This window comes from Triticum dicoccoides, chromosome 6B (assembly GCF_002162155.2).
Source record: "Triticum dicoccoides isolate Atlit2015 ecotype Zavitan chromosome 6B, WEW_v2.0, whole genome shotgun sequence".
NCBI lineage: Eukaryota > Viridiplantae > Streptophyta > Magnoliopsida > Poales > Poaceae > Triticum > Triticum dicoccoides.
The window spans coordinates 508,938,810-508,958,172 of record NC_041391.1 but is presented as its reverse complement, the minus strand read 5'-3'; the positions used below and the strand labels follow the sequence as shown (position 1 = coordinate 508,958,172).

Here is a 19,363-nt window from a genome sequence, read left to right as displayed (position 1 = left end):
GTTCATGATTTCCACATTGCTATGCCTCATGACATATATGCCTTGTGTATGTTGCATCCAACTTGTTCATTATTTGCTACTATCATATGTTTGGGTGCAACAATGTCTTTTCTTCACGTATGCCTTGCACCTTTGATTGTCACATAATTGACTTGATTGCCTCACACATGTTGAACAATTGCTCTTTCCATTGTGTTGGGTGCCACGATATCTTCACTACACCCGATGGACATTATGCTTGGATTGTCTTGCACTTGCCCCATTTGTTTAGACATTTCGCTATATTTGGTGTTGTGAACGATTCCTATGCCTACCATAGACCATTATGCATTCTTGCTATGCCCTTGAGGTAGATGCTTACTCTCTTGTCACACATCTTTGCATCTCTACCTCTCATTTGCATGCTTGTTTCCATGATGTCCTTGATTGTTCTCAATCTATATGCTTAAATGCCATGCCACACTTCTTTGTCAAACCACATGCTATGCTTGATGACGGCACTTGTTGGGTGAATCACCTCTTGAATGCTTGGTTTTTCACTAACGCTAACCACATTTGTTTTTCCAAGTGTTTGTTGTCTTTGCTCCTTTTGAAGGAATTACAAAACGTTGCAACATTGGAGAGTGCCCATTTCAAGCTCCCACATGATGAATACTTGGTGATCATCCACTTCAACACGATGACGCCATCTCTTTCCCATGGTGATTTGGTTCTTGATTCGAGGATGCATCTTTCCCAAGGGGGAGGGGATGATGCGGAGCATCCTACGGGCATCACCATGTTAAGAGTCCATTTGGCAAGTGCCACGTGCCACATCTACTTCACATACATAAAGGTGAATCATCTCCTTTCCACGTGTCCATTTGTATCCTTCAAGGATGGTATACTACTTGACCCCTCTCTCGTGTGCATACATAGGTGTGAGCGGAGCTACACATTCATCGAGGAGGAGTCCAAGATCAAGAGTACATGTACACCATCATCGAGGTTGACCACATCAAGGGAGACGAGGAGCATCCACTAGGAAGAAGAAGGATTCCAAAGGGAACAAGTATGCAAGTCCCAGGCGACCCCATGCACACGGGCCCCCGAGACCCCGTGCCCACGGGATACACAGGGAGCTGACGTTGTAACACCTCGTGCGCACGGGCTTATACCGTGCCCATGAGACCCCCGTGCGCACGGGCCCAACTTACCCCGTGCGCACTGGACCATCAGGATAGGCGGCCGAAATTCATCTGTTGGGCCTCCTGTAGGACCTTGAGAAGAGGTGTCTAGAGGGGGGGTGATTAGACACTAAGTACCAAAGTTGCAGTTTTTAAGTTTCTTTGAGTTTAAGTGGAGTTTAGGCACAAGTTTAACATTCACAATACATATCAAGCAAGCATGCAAAGAGTATATGGGCAGCGGAAAGTAAAGCATGCAACTTGCAAGAAAGTAAAGGGAAGGGTTTGGAGGATTTAAACGCAATTGGAGACACGGATGTTTTTGGTGTGGTTCCGATAGGTGGTGCTATCGTACATCCACATTGATGGAGACTTCAACCCACGAAGGGTAACGGTTGCGCGAGTCCACGGAGGGCTCCACCCATGAAGGGTCCACGAAGAAGCAACCTTGTCTATCCCACCATGGCCATCGCCCACGAAGGACTTGCCTCACTAGCGGTAGATCTTCACGAAGTAGGCGATCTCCTTGCCCTTACAAACTCCTTGGTTCAACTCGACAATCTTGTCGGAGGCTCCCAAGTGACACCTAGCCAATCTAGGAGACACCACTCTCCAAGAAGTAACAAATGGTGCGTTGATGATGAACTCCTTGCTCTTGTGCTTCAAATGATAGTCTCCCCAACACTCAACTCTCTCTCATAGGTTTTGGATCTGGTGGAAAGAAGATTTGAGTGGAAAGCAACTTGGGAAGGCTAGAGATCAAGATTCATATGGTAGAAATGGAATATCTTGGTCTCAACACATGAGTAGGTAGTTCTCTCTCAGAAAATGTATGCTGGAAGTGTAGGTTTGTTCTGATGGCTCTCTCCATGAATGAAGAGGAGGTGGAGGGGTATATATAGCCTCCACACAAAATCTAACCGTTACACACAATCTACCAAACTCGGTGGGACCGAATCGTTAAACTCGGTCAGACCGATTTAGCAAATAATGTGACCGTTCGGATTTTCGTTGGGACCGAAATGCAACTCGATTAGACCGATTCGATTAGGGTTAGGGCATAACGTAATCTTGGTAAGACCGATTATACAAACTCGATGAGACTGATTTTGGTAAAAAGCTTTCCAGAGAGTTGGTCAGGCAAACTCGGTGGGACCGATTACTCAAACTCGATGGAACTGATTTTGGTCATAAGTTTCCAGAGAGTTTGCATTGTAATCTCGGTAGTACCGATTGCTCAAACTCGGTGAGACCGATTTTGATAATGGACATACACAGAGAGATTACAATCCCATCTCGGTGAGTCCGAGATCCCTATCGGTAAGACCGATTTGCTTGGGGTTTGTGGCAGTGGCTATGACTTTTGGAATCGGTGGCGCCGGATAGGAAGAATCGGTGTGACCGATTTTGGCTTTGGGTTTAGGTCATTTGTGGAAGTGGGAAAGTAGCTGAGGGTTTTGGAGCATATCACTAAGCACATGAAGCAAGAGGCTCATTAAGCAACACCTCATCCCTCCTTGATAGTATTGGCTTTTCCTATAGACTCAATGTGATCTTGGACCACTAAAAATGTAAGATGAAGAGTCTTGAGCTTGTAGCTTGAGCCAATCCTTTGTCCTTAGCATCTTGAAGGAGTTCCCACGTCCTTTAGTCCATGCCACTCCATTGTTGAACTTATCTGAAATATACTAGATAAAAGTGTTAGTCCAACAAGAGATATGTTGACATTAATTACCAAAACCACCTATGGAGCACTTGTGCTTTCAATCTCCCCCTTTTTGGTAATTGATGGCAACATACATCAAAGCTTTAGATAAAAGATATAAATAATAGCAAGTAAAGCTTTGGAAAGACATGTAACAAGCATAGGCTCCCCCTACATGTATGCAATCATGTGAATATGGAACATAGAAGCATGTGAGAGCATAAACATGATAGAGAAGGCAATGTGTTACATGTATCTTGGCCATATGCATTAGAGCAAAGGATGTTAAAGAAAATACCTTCATGCTCATGAGTTCTTCTTGCAAACAATATGTACATCAGCAAGAATTCCTCATACACATGATTGTGATGCATATACTTACCTTGTGGTCTTGAGTTGGCTTAGGATGGAATGAACCTGCGTAAACAAAGTTAGATAACACAGATGCATCTACTAACCAAGGCAAACAAAAGAAACCACAAGAATACCAAGACTGGGATGACATGTAGAGAGTGAGTACTAAGTACCATATGAATTTGACATGTCCCCAAGAGTGAAGATATGCAATGAATTTAAATGATCTCTTTCCCTTTGATGTCTTGCTCCCCCTGAATCTAACATGGGATATTGGGAGAAGATAGGGAATAGAAAATCAAAGCTGAAAGAAAACAGAGCTGAAAGATATGAATGATGATCAGAGCTGATGCATGCTAATGCAAATACGCACAACAGAACATATGAACATGTCTCTCCCCTCAAGAAGACATGTGGACATCTCTCCTCTTGAACACCAAGCATCTGGGATCCTTGAGAAATATTTTCTACTTAAGTATTCTCTCCCCCTGGAGATCTCTCTCTTCCTTTTGAGGGTCTCTCCCCCTAGAAGGTCTCTCTCTCCCCCCTTAAGAAGGAAGGTGATAAGTTTTGATGCTCTCTCTCTATCTCCAAATGATAAGCTTTGATGTTCTCTCTCTCCCCCTTTGACATCAATTTCCAAGAAGGATCTTCTGGAATCTGTCAAATGGGTTTGGTCCTTGAGACATAGAACAAAGCAATGATAAAAATGTGATGCTTGTAGAGGACAAGATTCATTGAGTGGAGCTGGATCAGAAGAAACACAGAATTATGTGGCAAATTGTTTTTCCTGTTATGAAATCGGTGGCACCGAGTGGTATGCTTCGGTCGTACCGAAAAGATTCGGTTGGGCCGAAAATAACAAATCGGTGAAACCGACTTCATCGCAAAGAAAACACTTGTCACCTCAGCTCACTAGAGTAGTAAGATCTCACAAAGATTTGCAAGGAATTTACTGAAAGATGTGCAATGAATTGGAATGCAGAAAATGCAGAGCAAACAGAAAGAAAGAAATCTAGATGAAGTTTTTTTTGAAAGGGGAAACAAATATGCATGAGACAAATGCAAAAACATAGAGAAGAACACAAGAGAACTTCATCTAGAGATGGTCGGTGACAAAGTCACCTATGTTAGAGTATATTGACTTAGGAGTCAAGTGAGATCACTTGATCATACGTCATACTCATCGTTTGAGCTCAAAATGGGGTTGCCATTTTTTGTTTAAGCATCTTGATGTATTCACATCTTGTCGAGTTGCTTTAGCTCATGACTTGGAGTAAAGCTTCTCTAAGATGGAACAACATACCTTGGTTGGTGGTGTTGTCCATGTAGTTGAACTTGTGTGGGTTTCTCAAGGTTGATGTAGCTCATCAAGAATTTGGAGCACCACTTGGAATTTTAGTCCATCTACCTACATGGGTTAGTTCTTGCAAGGAAGAGCACTTGTGTATCCAAAAATGACAATCATGAAGCTCAACATAGAATTTGTCAAAGGATATGTTTGAGTGGTTTCGTGCTTCCTTGTCTTCAACCACCATGGTGTAGAGACTTAGTGATGTAGAGATTGCTTAAGATGTGAGTAGATTACAATCTCATGGAATTGGATTCCACCAAGTACCTACAAGAGTTAGATAACATGCAAGATACAAATATATCCAAGACATATGATTTTCATCACAAGAGAAAAACATCAAGGATTAGTCATAAGCTCATGTCTTGCATGTATCCAATGGAGTTTCTACTCCAAGTTTGAAGCATCAATGATGTTCAATTCTCCTCTTAACCTGCAAAACACTTTCTCATTAAGAGGTTTAGTGAATATATCCGCTAATTGCTTTTCGGTGTGAACATGTTTAAGATCAATGTCACCCTTAGCAACATGATCTCGAATGAAATGATGACGAACTTCAATATGCTTAGTTCGAGAATGTTGCACAGGATTATGACCAATTTTAATAGCACTTTCATTGTCACAGAGCAATGGAACATGTCTCACATATATCCCATAATCCTTAAGAGTTTGGGTCATCCAAAGTAATTGAGCACAACATGAACCAGCGGCAATATATTCAGCTTTGGCAGTGGATAAGGATACCGAGTTTTGTTTCTTGGAGTACCAAGACACAAGAGATCTACCAAGAAATTGACAAGTACCCGAAGTGGACTTTCTATCAACATTGTCTCCGGCATAGTCCGAGTCGGAATAGCCAACAAGATTGAAAGAGGCCCTCTTAGGATACCAAATGCCAAAGTTTGGTGTATGGATTAAGTATCTCACTATCCTTTTCACGGCCTTAAGATGACATTCCTTAGGAGCAGCTTGATATCGTGCACACATGCACACATTAGCATGATATCGGGACGTGAAGCACATAGATATAACAATGAACCGATCATAGAGCGATAAACCTTTTGATCAACCGGTTCACCGTCTTTGGTTAAGTCATTATGTCCACTAGTAGGCATGGGTGTAGACATACCTTTGCATTCTTGCATATTGAACTTCTTGAAAAAGTCCTTGGTGTACTTTGTTTGAGAAACAAAGGTACCTTCCTTAGTTTGCTTGATTTGCAGCCCAAGGAAGAATTTGAGTTCACTCATCATAGACATCCCAAACTTCTCCAACATTAGCTTCCCAAACTTTTCACTAAAATGAGGGTTAGTTGAACCAAATATGATATCATCAACATAAATTTGGCACACAAATAGTTCTCCATTAACCCTTTTAGTAAAAAGAGTAGAATCAATTTTCCCAATTTCAAAGCCTTTTTCAATAAGAAACTTGGTTAAGCATTTATACCAAGCTCTAGGAGCTTGTTTAAGACCATAAAGAGCTTTGTGAAGTTTGTAAACATGATTGGGTTTCTTAGGATTGACAAAGCCGGGAGGTTGTTTAACATAAACTTCGTCCTCTATTTCACCATTTAGAAAAGCACTTTTAATGTCCATTTGGTACAAGGTAATATCATGATGATTAGCATAGGCAAGTAAGATGCGAATGGACTCAAGTCTAGCAATGGGGGCGTAAGTCTCACCATAGTCCATACCTTCGACTTGTGTGTAGCCTTGGGCGACGAGACGTGCTTTGTTGCGAACTACTTGTCCATCTTCATCTTGCTTGTTGCGAAACACCCATTTGGTACCGATGATGTTGTGGTTGTTGTCGGGCTTCTCAACCAATGTCCAAACTTGATTCCTCTCAAAGTTATGTAGCTCTTCATGCATAGCATTTATCCAATCCGGATCTTCCAATGCTTCTTCAACCTTCATAGGTTCAATGCTCGATATGAAAGAATAGTTTTCACAAAAGTTAGCTAAACGATTTTTAGAGCGAGTGATTCTCCCGGTTTGAATGTCATTGTAGATTTGCTCGACGGGATGATCTTTAGCAACTCTTGCTCGAACTCGTGAAAGCTTCTGCTTGGGTCTTCGTTGAACATCTTCTTCATCTTGTTCTTCTTCTTCTTGGCCTTCTTCATTGTTGGCATTGTCGTTCTCTTGTCGTGGTGGAGAAGGAGGTTGTTGACGTTCATCTTGATGCACTTCCTCGTTTTCTTCATCTTGGTGTGTCCCACTTGTGGATGCTTCCGTATCAACTCTTGGTTCACCTTGTTGTGAAGTTGAAGCTTCCACTCGGACGGACGAGGTACTCTCCTTCACCTCCGTTGGACGAACCTTGCCAATAGCCAAGTCTTGAATTGCTTCCGAAGGATCTTTGTCACCTACATCAATTGGCAATTGCTCTACTTGCGAGCCGTTAGATTCATCAAACTTCACATCTACCATCTCCTCAACCTTTTGGGTGAAATTTTTGTAGACACGGTAAGTGTGAGAGTTTGAGCCATAACCTAGTAGGAAACCTTCATGAGATTTAGGAGCAAATTTAGAGCGACGATGCTTATCAAGAATGTAGCACTTTGAGCCAAATACTCGAAAGTATCCAACTTGGGGTTTGTTACCGGTGAGGAGCTCGTATGCCGTCTTGCCGAGTATCTTGTGAAGATACAAGCGATTTGTTGCATGACAAGCTGTCTCAACCGCTTCCGCCCAAAAGTGCTTCGGCGCTTGTACTCATCAAGCATCGTTCTCGCCATTTCGATGAGCGTCCGGTTCTTCCTCTCAACAACTCCGTTTTGTTGAGGTGTGTACGTAGCCGAGAACTCGTGTGAAATCCCTTCTTCGTCAAGAAAGGTGTCCACATTTGCGTTCTTGAACTCCGTTTCGTTGTCGCTGCGAACCTTCTTGATCTTCACTTCAAATTGATTTTGAGCCTTCCTAGCGAAGTTTTTGAAGATCTTTTGGACCTGCGATTTATCATCGAGAAAGAACACCAACGTAAATCTTGAAAAATCATCAACTATAACTAGACCAAAAGAATTTCCACCGAGACTCTTGTAAGAGTTGGGACCAAAGAGATCCATGTGAAGTAGCTCGAGTGGCCTCCTTGTAGTCATGATGTTCTTCACGGGATGCCTTCCTCCAACCTGTTTACCTGCCTGACAAGCACTGCAAAGTCTATCCTTATCAAATATGACATCGTTAACTCCAAGGATATGATTTCCTTTAATAAGCTTGTCAAGGTTTCGCATACCAACATGACCTAATCGTCTATGCCAAAACCAACCTTTTGAGGATTTAGCAATGAAGCAAGTTTTAGGTTGAGCCTTTTTAGTGAAATCAACAATGTATAGATCACCTCCATGCACACCGGTAAAGACCATTTTATGATTATCTCGACGAAACACTTGGCAATCTACTTCAGTAAATAGAACATTGAAACCGAAATCGGCAAGTCTAGATACTGAAAGTAAGTTGTAACCAAGAGATTCAACGAGCATGACATTTTGTATGGAGCTATCATGTGATATGGCCACCTTACCAAGGCCAACCACCTTACCCTTTGAGTTGTCACCGAAAGTGACATACTTTCGAGGACTATCGTTGTCAGCAAGCTCACGAAACATGTCTTTATCTCCGGTCATGTGATCAGTACATCCACTATCAAGAATCCATTCCTTTCCTCCTGACATATATCCCCAAAGATTTGCCATAAGACCAAAGTGTCTCATTGCATCATCAAGATCAAAGTCACTATCATCATCCTCATCATAGTATCCATGTTCAACATCGTCATGTGGTGGATCAAGTCCTAGAGAGGGTGATTCATTAGAATGAGTTTGACAATAATCTTGCTTATGAATTTTTATGGCTTCGGAAATAATATCACTAATAATACCAACATTTCCTTTGGCACGCATAAGGTTAGTAAGCTCAAATATACGATCACCAAACATAGGATCACTAGTATTCATTTTACTCAAGGCAATAGACTTATGGAGAATTTCATCAAGATTTTTCAAGGAATAATCTGGAAATCATTCCTCGAGAAATTTCCATATGGTGTAGGCACACTTAAAAGTAGGCAAACATCCAAGCAAGTTTCTAGGCAATCCTCTAATGATAAGATCGGCAGTTCTAAGATTCCTAATCATGTCAATAGACTCATCATGGGTAGGATGCATAGGATCAACATAAGGTGCACAAGGGCTAGCAATGTACTTGTTAAAATGATATTGATTGAAAATAACAAGCAACTCATTTTTCCACTCATGAAAATACTCCCCATCAAGAATAGGCACTCTATGTCTAATACTCCCAATAGTAGACTCATCCATCTTCCTCCAATGGTGATTAAACCAAAGCAATGGAGATCAATGCTCTGATACCACTTGTAGGACCTTGAGAAGAGGTGTCTAGAGGGGGGGGTGATTAGACACTAAGTACCAAAGTTGCAGCTTTTAAGTTTCTTTGAGTTTAAGTGGAGTTTAGGCACAAGTTTAACATTCACAATACATATGAAGCAAGCATGCAAAGAGTATATGGGCAGCGGAAAGTAAAGCATGCAACTTGCAAGAAAGTAAAGGGAAGGGTTTGGAGGATTCAAACGCAATTGGAGACACAGATGTTTTTGGCGTGGTTCCGATAGGTGGTGCTATCGTACATCCATGTTGATGGAGACTTCAACCCACGAAGGGTAACGGCTGCGCGAGTCCACAGAGGGCTCCATCCACGAAGGGTCCATGAAAAAGCAACCTTGTCTATCCCACCATGGCCATCGCCCACGAAGGACTTGCCTCACTAGCGGTAGAACTTCACGAAGTAGGCGATCTCCTTGCCCTTACAAACTCCTTGGTTCAACTCCACAATCTTGTCGGAGGCTCCCAAGTGACACCTAGCCAATCTAGGAGACACCACTCTCCAAGAAGTAACAAATGGTGCGTTGATGATGAACTCCTTGCTCTTGTGCTTCAAATGATAGTCTCCCCAACACTCAACTCTCTCTCATAGGTTTTGGATCTGGTGGAAAGAAGATTTGAGTGGAAAGCAACTTGGGAAGGCTAGAGATCAAGATTCATATGGTAGGAATGGAATATCTTGGTCTCAACACATGAGTAGGTAGTTCTCTCTCAGAAAATGTATGCTAGAAGTGTAGGTTCGTTCTGATGGCTCTCTCCACGAATGAAGAGGAGGTGGAGGGGTATATATAGCCTCCACACAAAATCTAACCGTTACACACAATCTACCAAACTCGGTGGGACCGAATCGTTAAACTCGGTCAGACCGATTTAGCAAATAATGTGACCGTTAGGATTTTCGGTGGGACCGAAATGCAACTCGGTGAGACTGATTCGGTTAGGGTTAGGGCATAACATAATCTCGGTAAGACCGATTACACAAACTCGGTGAGACCGATTTTGGTAAAAGGCTTTCCAGAGAGTTGGTCAGGCAAACTCGGTGGGACCGATTACTCAAACTTGGTGGAGCCGATTTTGGTAATAAGTTTCCAGAGAGTTTGCATTGTAATCTCGGTAGTACCGATTGCTCAAACTCGGTGAGACCGATTTTGATAATGGACATACACAGAGAGATTACAATCCCCTCTCGGTGAGACCGAGATCCCTATCGGTAAGACCGATTTGCTTAGGGTTTGTGGCAGTGGCTATGACTTTTGGAATCGGTGGCGCCGGATAGGAAGAATCGGTGTGACCGATTTTGGCTTTGGGTTTAGGTCATTTGTGGAAGTGGGAAAGTAGCTGAGGGTTTTGGAGCATATCACTAAGCACATGAAGCAAGAGGCTCATTAAGCAACACCTCATATCTCCTTGATAGTATTGGCTTTTCCTATAGACTCAATGTGATCTTGGACCACTAAAAATGTAAGATGAAGAGTCTTGAGCTTGTAGCTTGAGCCAATCCTTTGTCCTTAGCATCTTGAAGGAGTTCCCACGTCCTTTAGTCCATGCCACTCCACTGTTGAACTTATCTGAAATATACTAGATAAAAGTGTTAGTCCAACAAGAGATATGTTGACATTAATTACCAAAACTACCTAGGGAGCACTTGTGCTTTCACCTCCACTTCGCCCCCTTCCTCCACCTACCTATATATTTCATACCTAGACCATATGTTAGGGTTAGCAAAGTACATGATATGATCTTGAGAGTTTTGCTCCTATCTACCTTCTCCCATGGAGATGAAGACCTCATAGGAGAAGATCCCTAGTGGATTCAAGACCGCATACAGGGAAGGATCTCTTTAGATCTCAAGACCTCATCTCCCTTTGGGATTTGAGATGAACTTTATCATGTACCCATGTTTCTCTTGTTGTTTATGTACCTTTTGTGAATCTTGTGTGGATTTGAGTCTAGTGGATGTGTGATTTGGGCTTGTTCTTGAGTGTTCCTCTTGTGATTCCCATTTGTGTTCTTCTTGTTCTTGGGGATTTCCCCTCCAATTCGTGAAATATCTCCACTTAGGGTTCCACCCTAGAACACATCTGTTCATCCGGTAGTCCCCACACTCCTCCATGCATACTCTAGTATCTATTGTCAAGTAAATTTCCACAACAATGACTATTTGGATGTAGGTCGAAATCTATCCAAATACTAAGCTTCCTAGATTTGGAGCCTCCTGGTGCGTCACGAGCTATGGTGCATTGCGGGCTGTGCGGGTCACCGAGGGCCCCGCCTATAAGCTTATAGATCTATATAGGTGTATTAGGCTAATTGGTATTCTCGATTTTGAGAAGGTTCTAGAAGGCATTCCTAGTTTTCTATTTTTCTTTCTTTTATATGTTTTCTCTACCAATTTTAATATTTTCCTTTCTTTCTTATACCCTTGTTTGTTTTTTATTTTCTATATCTTTTTTTCCTGTTCTTCTTATCTTTTTAACTTTAATTGTCATTTTCACATTTTAATACATGGACATTTATTAGAATTTCTGAACCTTTATTAAAATTCCTAAATATTTTAGAAAAATCATGTTTTTTTGGAAATCGGCAAGCATTTAAAAAAATCCATGAATTTTTTTAAATTTCATGAGCATTTCAAAAGTTTGTGAACAATTTTGAATTTTCCATTTTTTTCCAAATTTGTGAACTTTTTTTGAAATTAAATGTTTTTAAATTTTATATGGTTTTTTAGTTTGCAACAATTTTTTTAAATATCCATGAACGTATTTTGATTTAACAAACATTTGTAGGAAAAAGAGACATGCCTTTTTTCTTTTCTTCTGAGCTAGCAGTGGACCGAGCGGATGAAAAGCTAAACAAGTGAGAGCTTTGTGGGCTTGCCCTTTTGAGTGTTATAACAGCAATTTCATAATTTTAACTGGAATAGGAGCTCCCAAGGGCTCACAAAACCATGAAAAACTTACGGTGAGGCAGAAACGTTTAAGGGTAGCACAACCATGCACTAACCAGTTCTCAAAAAAAAAAAACATGCACCGATCAACTCCACTCTCCTCTCATAACAAACACCGTCTTCAACATGATATACATTTACAAACGAAGAAAGCACCGCAAGAACAAAATTATAACCCAAGCTAATGTAGAATAAACCAAAAATAAACATCCGACTACAATAACCTACTCCCTTTGCTTAATATCAGATGTTTTTGACACCGTCATAGACTCTAAGAACATCTTATAAAAAGTTATAGAGGAAGTACATCTCCATCTCTATATTATACTAATTAAATGGAATGTAGGTTTCATGTTTCATTTTTTCTCACCACCCCTTTTTCCAACCTTCCTCACATAATAATTAATCACCTTAATTTACTTATTTTTGAACCAATTTTAACATTTCTCTTTTGCCACTCTTAGCTTTGACAATTATCACAATTGCCATTTCATGGCAAAATCAAAAATTTCAGTGGCAATTATGATATATTGTCAAAAGCTAAGAGTGGCACAAGTGAAATAAAATTATTTTGCTTTTGCCACAGAATGACAATTGTGATAATTGTCAACAACTAAGAGTGGCAAAAGTGAAATATCAAAATCTAAAGTGGCGTAAGAAAAATTGACAAAATCCGGTGAATGGGTGGACAAAACCAAAATCCGTCGTGTTTGATATTTTTTGTCCAATTTGTTGAAATATAGTTATACTGCTACGGTTGGATGGCCAGCTCCCGCATGATGTCAACAAATTGGTCTCCACCGGTCCGCAGACGGACAAGCGGTGCCCGGTTTAGGTTTTAGGAGATGTCCTAACCCACAAATGAAAAACAACGTGGCAAAGAGTGCTTTGGCTCTAGTTCAAAACAATGTGGCTGTGGAATTCAGTTCTGAATATCGGGGCCACCAATACCAAAGCTGTATCGAAACTACCTTGCGCGCCCGCGGTTGCCTAAAAAAAAAAGAAGAAAAAACTGCGCGCCCGCGGCCTCGGTTTTGTGCAATTGGCTGGCGGCCTGGCGCTCCACCCCGTGCGTCCTTCAGTCCTTCTATCCAAAAGCGCGACGGAGAGACTCCCGGCGGCGAGCAGGTCAGTGCCCTCCGTCTCTCTCCGTACGCTTTCCAACATCCCGCGCCGCAGTCATCTCCCCGTTCCCGCTCTCTCCTGGACCCGCCCCCCTCCCCGCTGCCCCGCATCTCGGCCTCCGTGGCGGTGGCGGGCTGCTCGACGCCGCCGTCGTCCCGGGCATCCGCCGCCTGCCACCTCCCCATCCTCCTCCCATTCCTGTGACCTCCTCCTGAGCCCCATATCCATCCCTTTCCCCGTCGCCCCTTCCTCTTACAACCTTCTCCATTGGAGCAGCTCGACATGAACCCTAATCCTCTGCTGCTGGTTTTTTAGATTGTCCTGTTGTTCTATCCGATTGTGCACTGCTGGTTGTCCTGCTCTTCCAGCTGATTGCAGTGGTGTTCTTCTTGCAGTTTGAAGGTAATTCTTCATCCAAACTTGCCACAAAGAATCTACCGCCGTCTTGTTGTATGCCATGCATGTTTTTTTGTGTGTACACAACATCTTGCAAGCAGATAGTAGCAGAATCATGTCAGGTCAATTAGAGCTGGTTTCTTGCATGTATGCTGAAAATAAAAGTAGCAGCAGGAGAAGAATTGTGTTGACAAAATTGTACTTTGAATTAGGTGTTCTTGCGCTAGCATATCTCAGTACACAAAGGGGAGGGGATAATTTAGGCAGCTTTAGTGACGATGAGCAAAGGCATAATCTTAGGAAGTATTTGCCCAAAGAGATGTATGATGGTTCCGAAGTGTCTTGCTATGATGCATTGTGTTTAACTAAGTAAAACTTCCATGACTTGTGCACCATATTGCGTGAGAAGTGTGGCTTCTGTGACGGTGTACATGTTACCGTAGAAGAAAAGGTTGCTATGTTCTTGTTGGTAGTTGTACATGGTCTTAAAATAAGGTTGCTGTGTGGCACTTACAAGCGGTCTTTAGAGTTGGTTTCTTGTATGGATGCTGAAAATAAGAGAAGCAGGGGAAGGATTAGTTGTACCAAATGGTACGGCTCTCTCTCTCTCTCTCTCTTGACATTTGAATTATTTTCTTTACTTGTTAGAGCAACTCTAGCAAAATTGTCAAAACAGTCTGAACTCCATATTTACCATCAGTTTGGAGTTTTTGGCCAAAAGGTTCCTCTAGTAGATTCGTCATTCCACACTCATTGCCATAATTTTTGAAGCGCCCTCCATGCTTGCCCCTCCAGCCTCCATATTTGCAGTCTGCAAGCCCATTTTTGGAGTGCGCTCCATCCACAAAATTTGTGTCCCGATGGAAATTTCAGGCTGTGGTCTTCATCCTCTTCCCTCCCGAGCAAAGAGCAGCCTTCGTCGCCATCGCCACCTTCTCCTGCTCCTCGCTGCTGCCTTCTGCCCTCGTCCACATCCACCAACGTGTTCGCGTCGTCGCCAAGGTCAAGGCTCTCCTCTAGATCTAGGTGGGGTTCCTCCTGATCATGTGCGAGCTTCAACGGGGCTCGGGAGGTCGACGCCTAGCTCCTTCCGCCGTGAGCACTCGCAGCCACCATGGAGCGACCAACCTTGCCCTCAAGGCGCAACGATGTGGGATTGAAGGAGACACGGGGTGTGTTGTTCGGCGGCCCTTGACGTGGACGGCGGCTAACGGAGTAGCACTGAGGCTGGCGCGTTGGTGACCCCTCCACAAGCGAGCGCCAAACCCTCTGCCCTTCGCTTCTATTTCTCCCGCTGCACTAGCGTGTGGCAGCAGCGATGCAGGTTTGGCTGGAGCACACGAAGCGTGACCGACGGAGCACCGGTGTGATCGTGCATGGCTGGGTGGCGAGGGAAAGAGAGGCGTTGAGGCGTGGCGGTGCAACCCTAGCAAGATTTGTGCGTGATGCGTGGCGGGTGAAGCAGCTGGAGCGGACTAGGACGACGGATTGGGAGCCGGCGCGGGCGGGCAAAGTCAAGAGCCGGCGGATGGGGGACCTAGAGGGGTGGCGGCGCCAGTGGAGAACAGCGGTGGCCAGGCAGCAGCGGCGGGAGCAGCATCAGTCGTCCAAGAGGAGGAGGCAGCGGCACAAGATGGGACCAAGCACAAGTTGCTCGTCCGGAGAGAAAAAAAAACTAGGGCTCTAATACCATGTTAGGAAATATGCAACTTGTATTCCCAGGTGGCCATAGGCCAGTATATGTGTGGTACAATATGCAAAAAGCCCCTTATAGAACGGGGAAAATACAAAAGGTACACAGCTAAATATATATAACTAGTTTGGTCAGCATCACCCAGTCATCACGTGCACATTTCTCATGCCCCGTTGAATCTCAACTCTGAGAAGCAATGGATAATGCATTAAGTCATCCATAGTATGGATGATGAAGGGGGACATGAGACAACAGGGATGCTTATTCACTTGCACTCAGCAAAAACAGGGAAGGTGCGACTGGTTTCTCTTCCTTCAGCTTTCGCAGACTCGTGGTGGCCTGCGCTGCGCCTGGCTGGGTCAATGCTACAAAAGGTGAAGCCAGTACTGCAATGTGCAATGCCTCTCCGGTCAACAAGAGGGTCCGCAACTGGCGTGACTTCTGTTGCGCATCACCAGATAATGATGTGGAACTGCAATGCGTTAATAAATAATAATTATTTGGTGTAAATAGCTGCACAAAACCTCAGCAATGATACATTTCTAGTTGCATTTATGTAAGAGCATCAAGAGTTTGCCTTTACCAACTCAGATTGTATCACCTCATACCAGATTTAAGTGTTTGATAGCATATGTCTAGTTGCTTTACTTTGTAGAGAAGAGCATAGTAGACAGGTTTTTTTTTTCCTGTTCAGGTGTCTGCATTCATGATTTTTACACTAATTGCTTATGAGCATGCCATTTGTAGATGGATCTGAAGGACAGCCTCTCCAGATTTAAGCAGCAGCAGGAGAGGTGCCAGTCATCTTTGGCCAGCATAGCTGCAAGCCAAGCTTCAACCACAAAACCAAAGCACAGGGCCCAACCGATTAATGCTCCATCTGCTCCAGCAAGGCCTGCACAACCTATTAAATTTTCAAACGATACAGAAAGGCTGCAACATATTAATTCAATTAGGAAATCTCCTGTTGGGGCACAGATCAAACTTATCATTGAACTGCTTTACAAGGTACTTCTTGCTAAGCTAGAACATTATTTGTTCCCCACTCTAATGTAAACTGGCAAATTTCTTCCCCTGTTAAGGCGTTGCAAATTCTTTCGTTGATCCTGCAAATCATCATGGTAATGCATTCTAAAAGAAGTATTCTGCTAGTTGAGTTTATATGCCAGTAATTGTTATGATTCTCCATGTGGAATTAATTAATATTTAGGGTTTAGGCTGATAATTTATTCCACCTTCTTTTCTGGCCTCGGTCAGTGACGTCTTTTCTCTCAGGATTCTCTTGCAAGCTTTTGATGAATTCCATGAATTCAGGTAGATGATTCTCCAGCATAACCCTAATAACACTGGAGTTGACATTTGGATTTATAAGTGGGGGTCATCTTTCTCTGCCTCCAAAACCTATAGGTTCTCTTTCGATCATATTCAGGCCCTTATTTTTCTCAAACCGGTTCTGGAACTCTAAATGCACCTCCAAGATTAAGGCATTTGTTTGGTTTCTGCTTAATGACAGTCTCAATAATAAGGGCGTGTTGCAGAGACGGAATTTCCAGGTCAGGAACAATTGTTAACTATGTGCTCTGCGAGGATGGCCACCTTGATACCAGAGATCACCTCTTCTTGAATTGCCACTTGAGCATGGAGTGTTGGGTGCCGATCAATCTACATTTGGATAGTGATCTGGGGATGGAGAACATGATTGTTTTACCCAGGGGGTCCTTCAGCAAACCCTTCTTCATGGAGGCTTTCTCTGTTTGGAGCATTTGAAAACAGAGAAACTGTAAAATCTTTGACAATGGACCGTAGTTTAGGCGCTTTGCCCTTCCTCTTGAAGTGGGGCCTTTCCCTTTTTCCTTTCAGAATGAACTATGGAGTAGGAGCCTAACATTCCCCTTATAGGCTGGCTTGATGATCTGGGCTAAGCCCGTCCGCTCCTCTCTCTTCTGTATGTAGCTGTCGTATATTTATTCTTGTAAATATTTATGTTCTTAATAAAATTCTACTGTCGGGGCCTTCCCTACGCCTACAGTTTTTCGAAGTATAAAAAGCAAATATGAACAGTATTATAACAATTTTCTACCATGGTTTGCTTTGTGCGCATTAATATTCTTTGGCTTTAGAAGTTGTAAATATCTTCACCAAGAGCATTATGTGAACCTTCTTTATAAACTGCAGTGCTGTGTCTCACTCCTGGAATCGATATTTTACTGCAGACAAGACAAGCTTTTACAGCAGAGCAGATAAATGATGCAACTTACGTTGATATCAATGGTAATAAGGCTGTCTTTGACAGTCTGAGGAATAACCTCAAAGTACACTATGATGGGAGGCGTTTCTCATACAAGGTAATTGCTACTTACTAGTTATGCTTTTACGTAGCTTGAATCTTCTAAGTGCTTCTTACTTCATATATAATATTTTTTTTGTAATTGATATGAAGATACTTTTAATTGTATTACTGAACAAAACATCAGAAATGTGTTATGTCCATAGACTTATCTTTCTGTTTGAAGTTGAATTAGTTAAGAGGTGTCAGTGTTATTTGGTTGTTGGAACTTGTGCAGTCCAAGCATGATCTGGAGGGGAAAGATCAACTACTTGATTTGATAAGGTGTCACCAGGAGGGTCTTGCTGTTGTGGAAGTGAAGGATGCATACCCAAGTGTATTGGAAGATTTGCAGGTGAGAATATGTGACCCTAATTCTCCTGAAGGTGATATACTTTGTGGTTTCTTGGTTAACTGTTTATGGTACCCAGACTTTGTAATGTTTCAATCAATCTTGCAGCCATGTGCCTAAAGCTTGGTTTATCCCCAATCTACTTGGATATTTGTTGTTTCACCCAATGGTACTTAATACTTCTCATTTTAACTCTGGACTTCAGAGTACCACGATGGGAGGTTTAGTGGTCACTCATGTTTCTTAGCATCTAGACCTGGTAAAATTACCAATGTCATGCCTTGTTGAAATGCTGTCAGTCCTCCTGGACAGTTTTGAGGTACCATGAGTTGTGTTGACATCATGAGAATATTTGTTTATGTAGGAAGTTTCCAAGTAATTCTGTAAGAGGGCACAAATCAGTCCTGCAAGCTCTGAACAACAAGAGGGCTCCGTAAATAAGAGTTGTTTCATATGGGTTTCTTTTGGTCTGGTAGCATATCTATTGCCTGTTTTGGTTTCATACGAGTTTAATCGCCCTTAAATTTTGTTAAATATGTGGTGCCTATTGAAGTATTAAAGCATGAGTGTGAGCAAAGCTAAATTTTAATTTTAGAGTGCATGTGTTTCTGTACATATGTTTCTTTATGATGGGTAATCTTGAGTGCCATGATTTGTGTACACTACTACACATATGTTATACATTGCGTAGATCTTTATAACCCATATTGTTGGCTTCTAGGCTCTGAAGGCAGCAGGTGAAGTTTGGCTGTTGTCAAACATGGATTCACAGGAGGACATTGTTTACCCTAATGATCCAAAAGTGAAGATCAAGGTTGATGATGACCTGAAGGAGCTCTTCCGTGGGATTGAGTTACCACGTGATATGGTTGATATCGAAAAGGAGCTCCAGAAGAACGGCATGAAGCCGATGACCGACGTCACCAAACGACGAGTAGCAGCCCAGATCCATGGTGTGAAACCCAAGGCTAAGCCTAAGAAGAAGCAACGCGAGATAACTAAACGGACCAAGCTCACGAATGCCCATCTGCCTGAGCTGTTCCAGCATCTTAAATCTTGATTGTGCCGTGATCAGCAACTCCGATGTATTTCGTTTCATCCTACCTCTAGTTAATGTCATCGCAATTTTATGTGTGCCTGCAGCCCTAGTTTGTGGTTATGTGAGCTCCAAGATCTTGATCTGAGAGCCCTGTTGTGTGTAGCATAATCTGACTTGAAGAGTTTGAGATTGTTTTTGATGATCATAATCCTCTCAAAACTGCCATGGTGTAGCATGCCCCATGGAACGGGTTATTTCGTTCCGGTGGAATGTTTGGCTGCTAGTGGTAGGCTGTGCGTGCGTTTGTTAACCGGAATGAGTGTATGTATGTGTATGTGAGTATATGTTTGTTCTGTGTTTAGTAAAAAATAAAGTAGTAGTATGAAATTACAGGCATCTGCTGCCCAGGTGAGAAAGTGGAAGCAACCAATCGTTTTTTTTTTTCAGATTTAGCATCCAATTTAGATATGTATTCAACAAATTTGATGGCAAAAATGTCCCCGA

General features: G+C 42.6%; 1 protein-coding gene across 3 annotated transcripts; it reads left to right on the top strand.

The window, feature by feature from the left end:
* Positions 1-12,917: 12,917 nt before the first annotated feature.
* LOC119323127 lies at positions 12,918-19,246 on the top strand. Of its 3 annotated transcripts, XM_037596704.1 has the most exons (6): positions 12,934-13,056; positions 13,369-13,455; positions 15,890-16,150; positions 17,356-17,487; positions 17,707-17,823; positions 18,542-19,246. In XM_037596704.1, the coding sequence occupies exons 3-6, from the start codon at positions 15,890-15,892 to the stop codon at positions 18,878-18,880; spliced, it is 849 nt and encodes a 282-aa protein (XP_037452601.1). In that variant the 5' UTR covers positions 12,934-13,056; positions 13,369-13,455; the 3' UTR covers positions 18,881-19,246. The 3 variants fall into 3 exon arrangements, with proteins under 3 accessions (XP_037452603.1, XP_037452601.1, XP_037452602.1); XM_037596706.1 differs by lacking the exon at positions 13,369-13,455 and having other exon boundaries at positions 12,918-13,056; XM_037596705.1 differs by lacking the exon at positions 12,934-13,056 and having other exon boundaries at positions 13,127-13,455.
* Positions 19,247-19,363: the final 117 nt, after the last annotated feature.

What these genes read in the sequence shown, in the direction of transcription:
- LOC119323127 (XM_037596706.1), top strand. Translation starts at nt 15,890, where the DNA reads ATGGATCTGAAGGACAGCCTCTCCAGATTTAAGCAGCAGCAGGAGAGG. An exon ending in GGAGGCGTTTCTCATACAAG is followed by an intron (nt 17,488 to 17,706) that starts GTAATTGCTACT and finishes GAACTTGTGCAG; the next exon opens with TCCAAGCATGATCTGGAGGG. An exon ending in GTGTATTGGAAGATTTGCAG is followed by an intron (nt 17,824 to 18,541) that starts GTGAGAATATGT and finishes GTTGGCTTCTAG; the next exon opens with GCTCTGAAGGCAGCAGGTGA.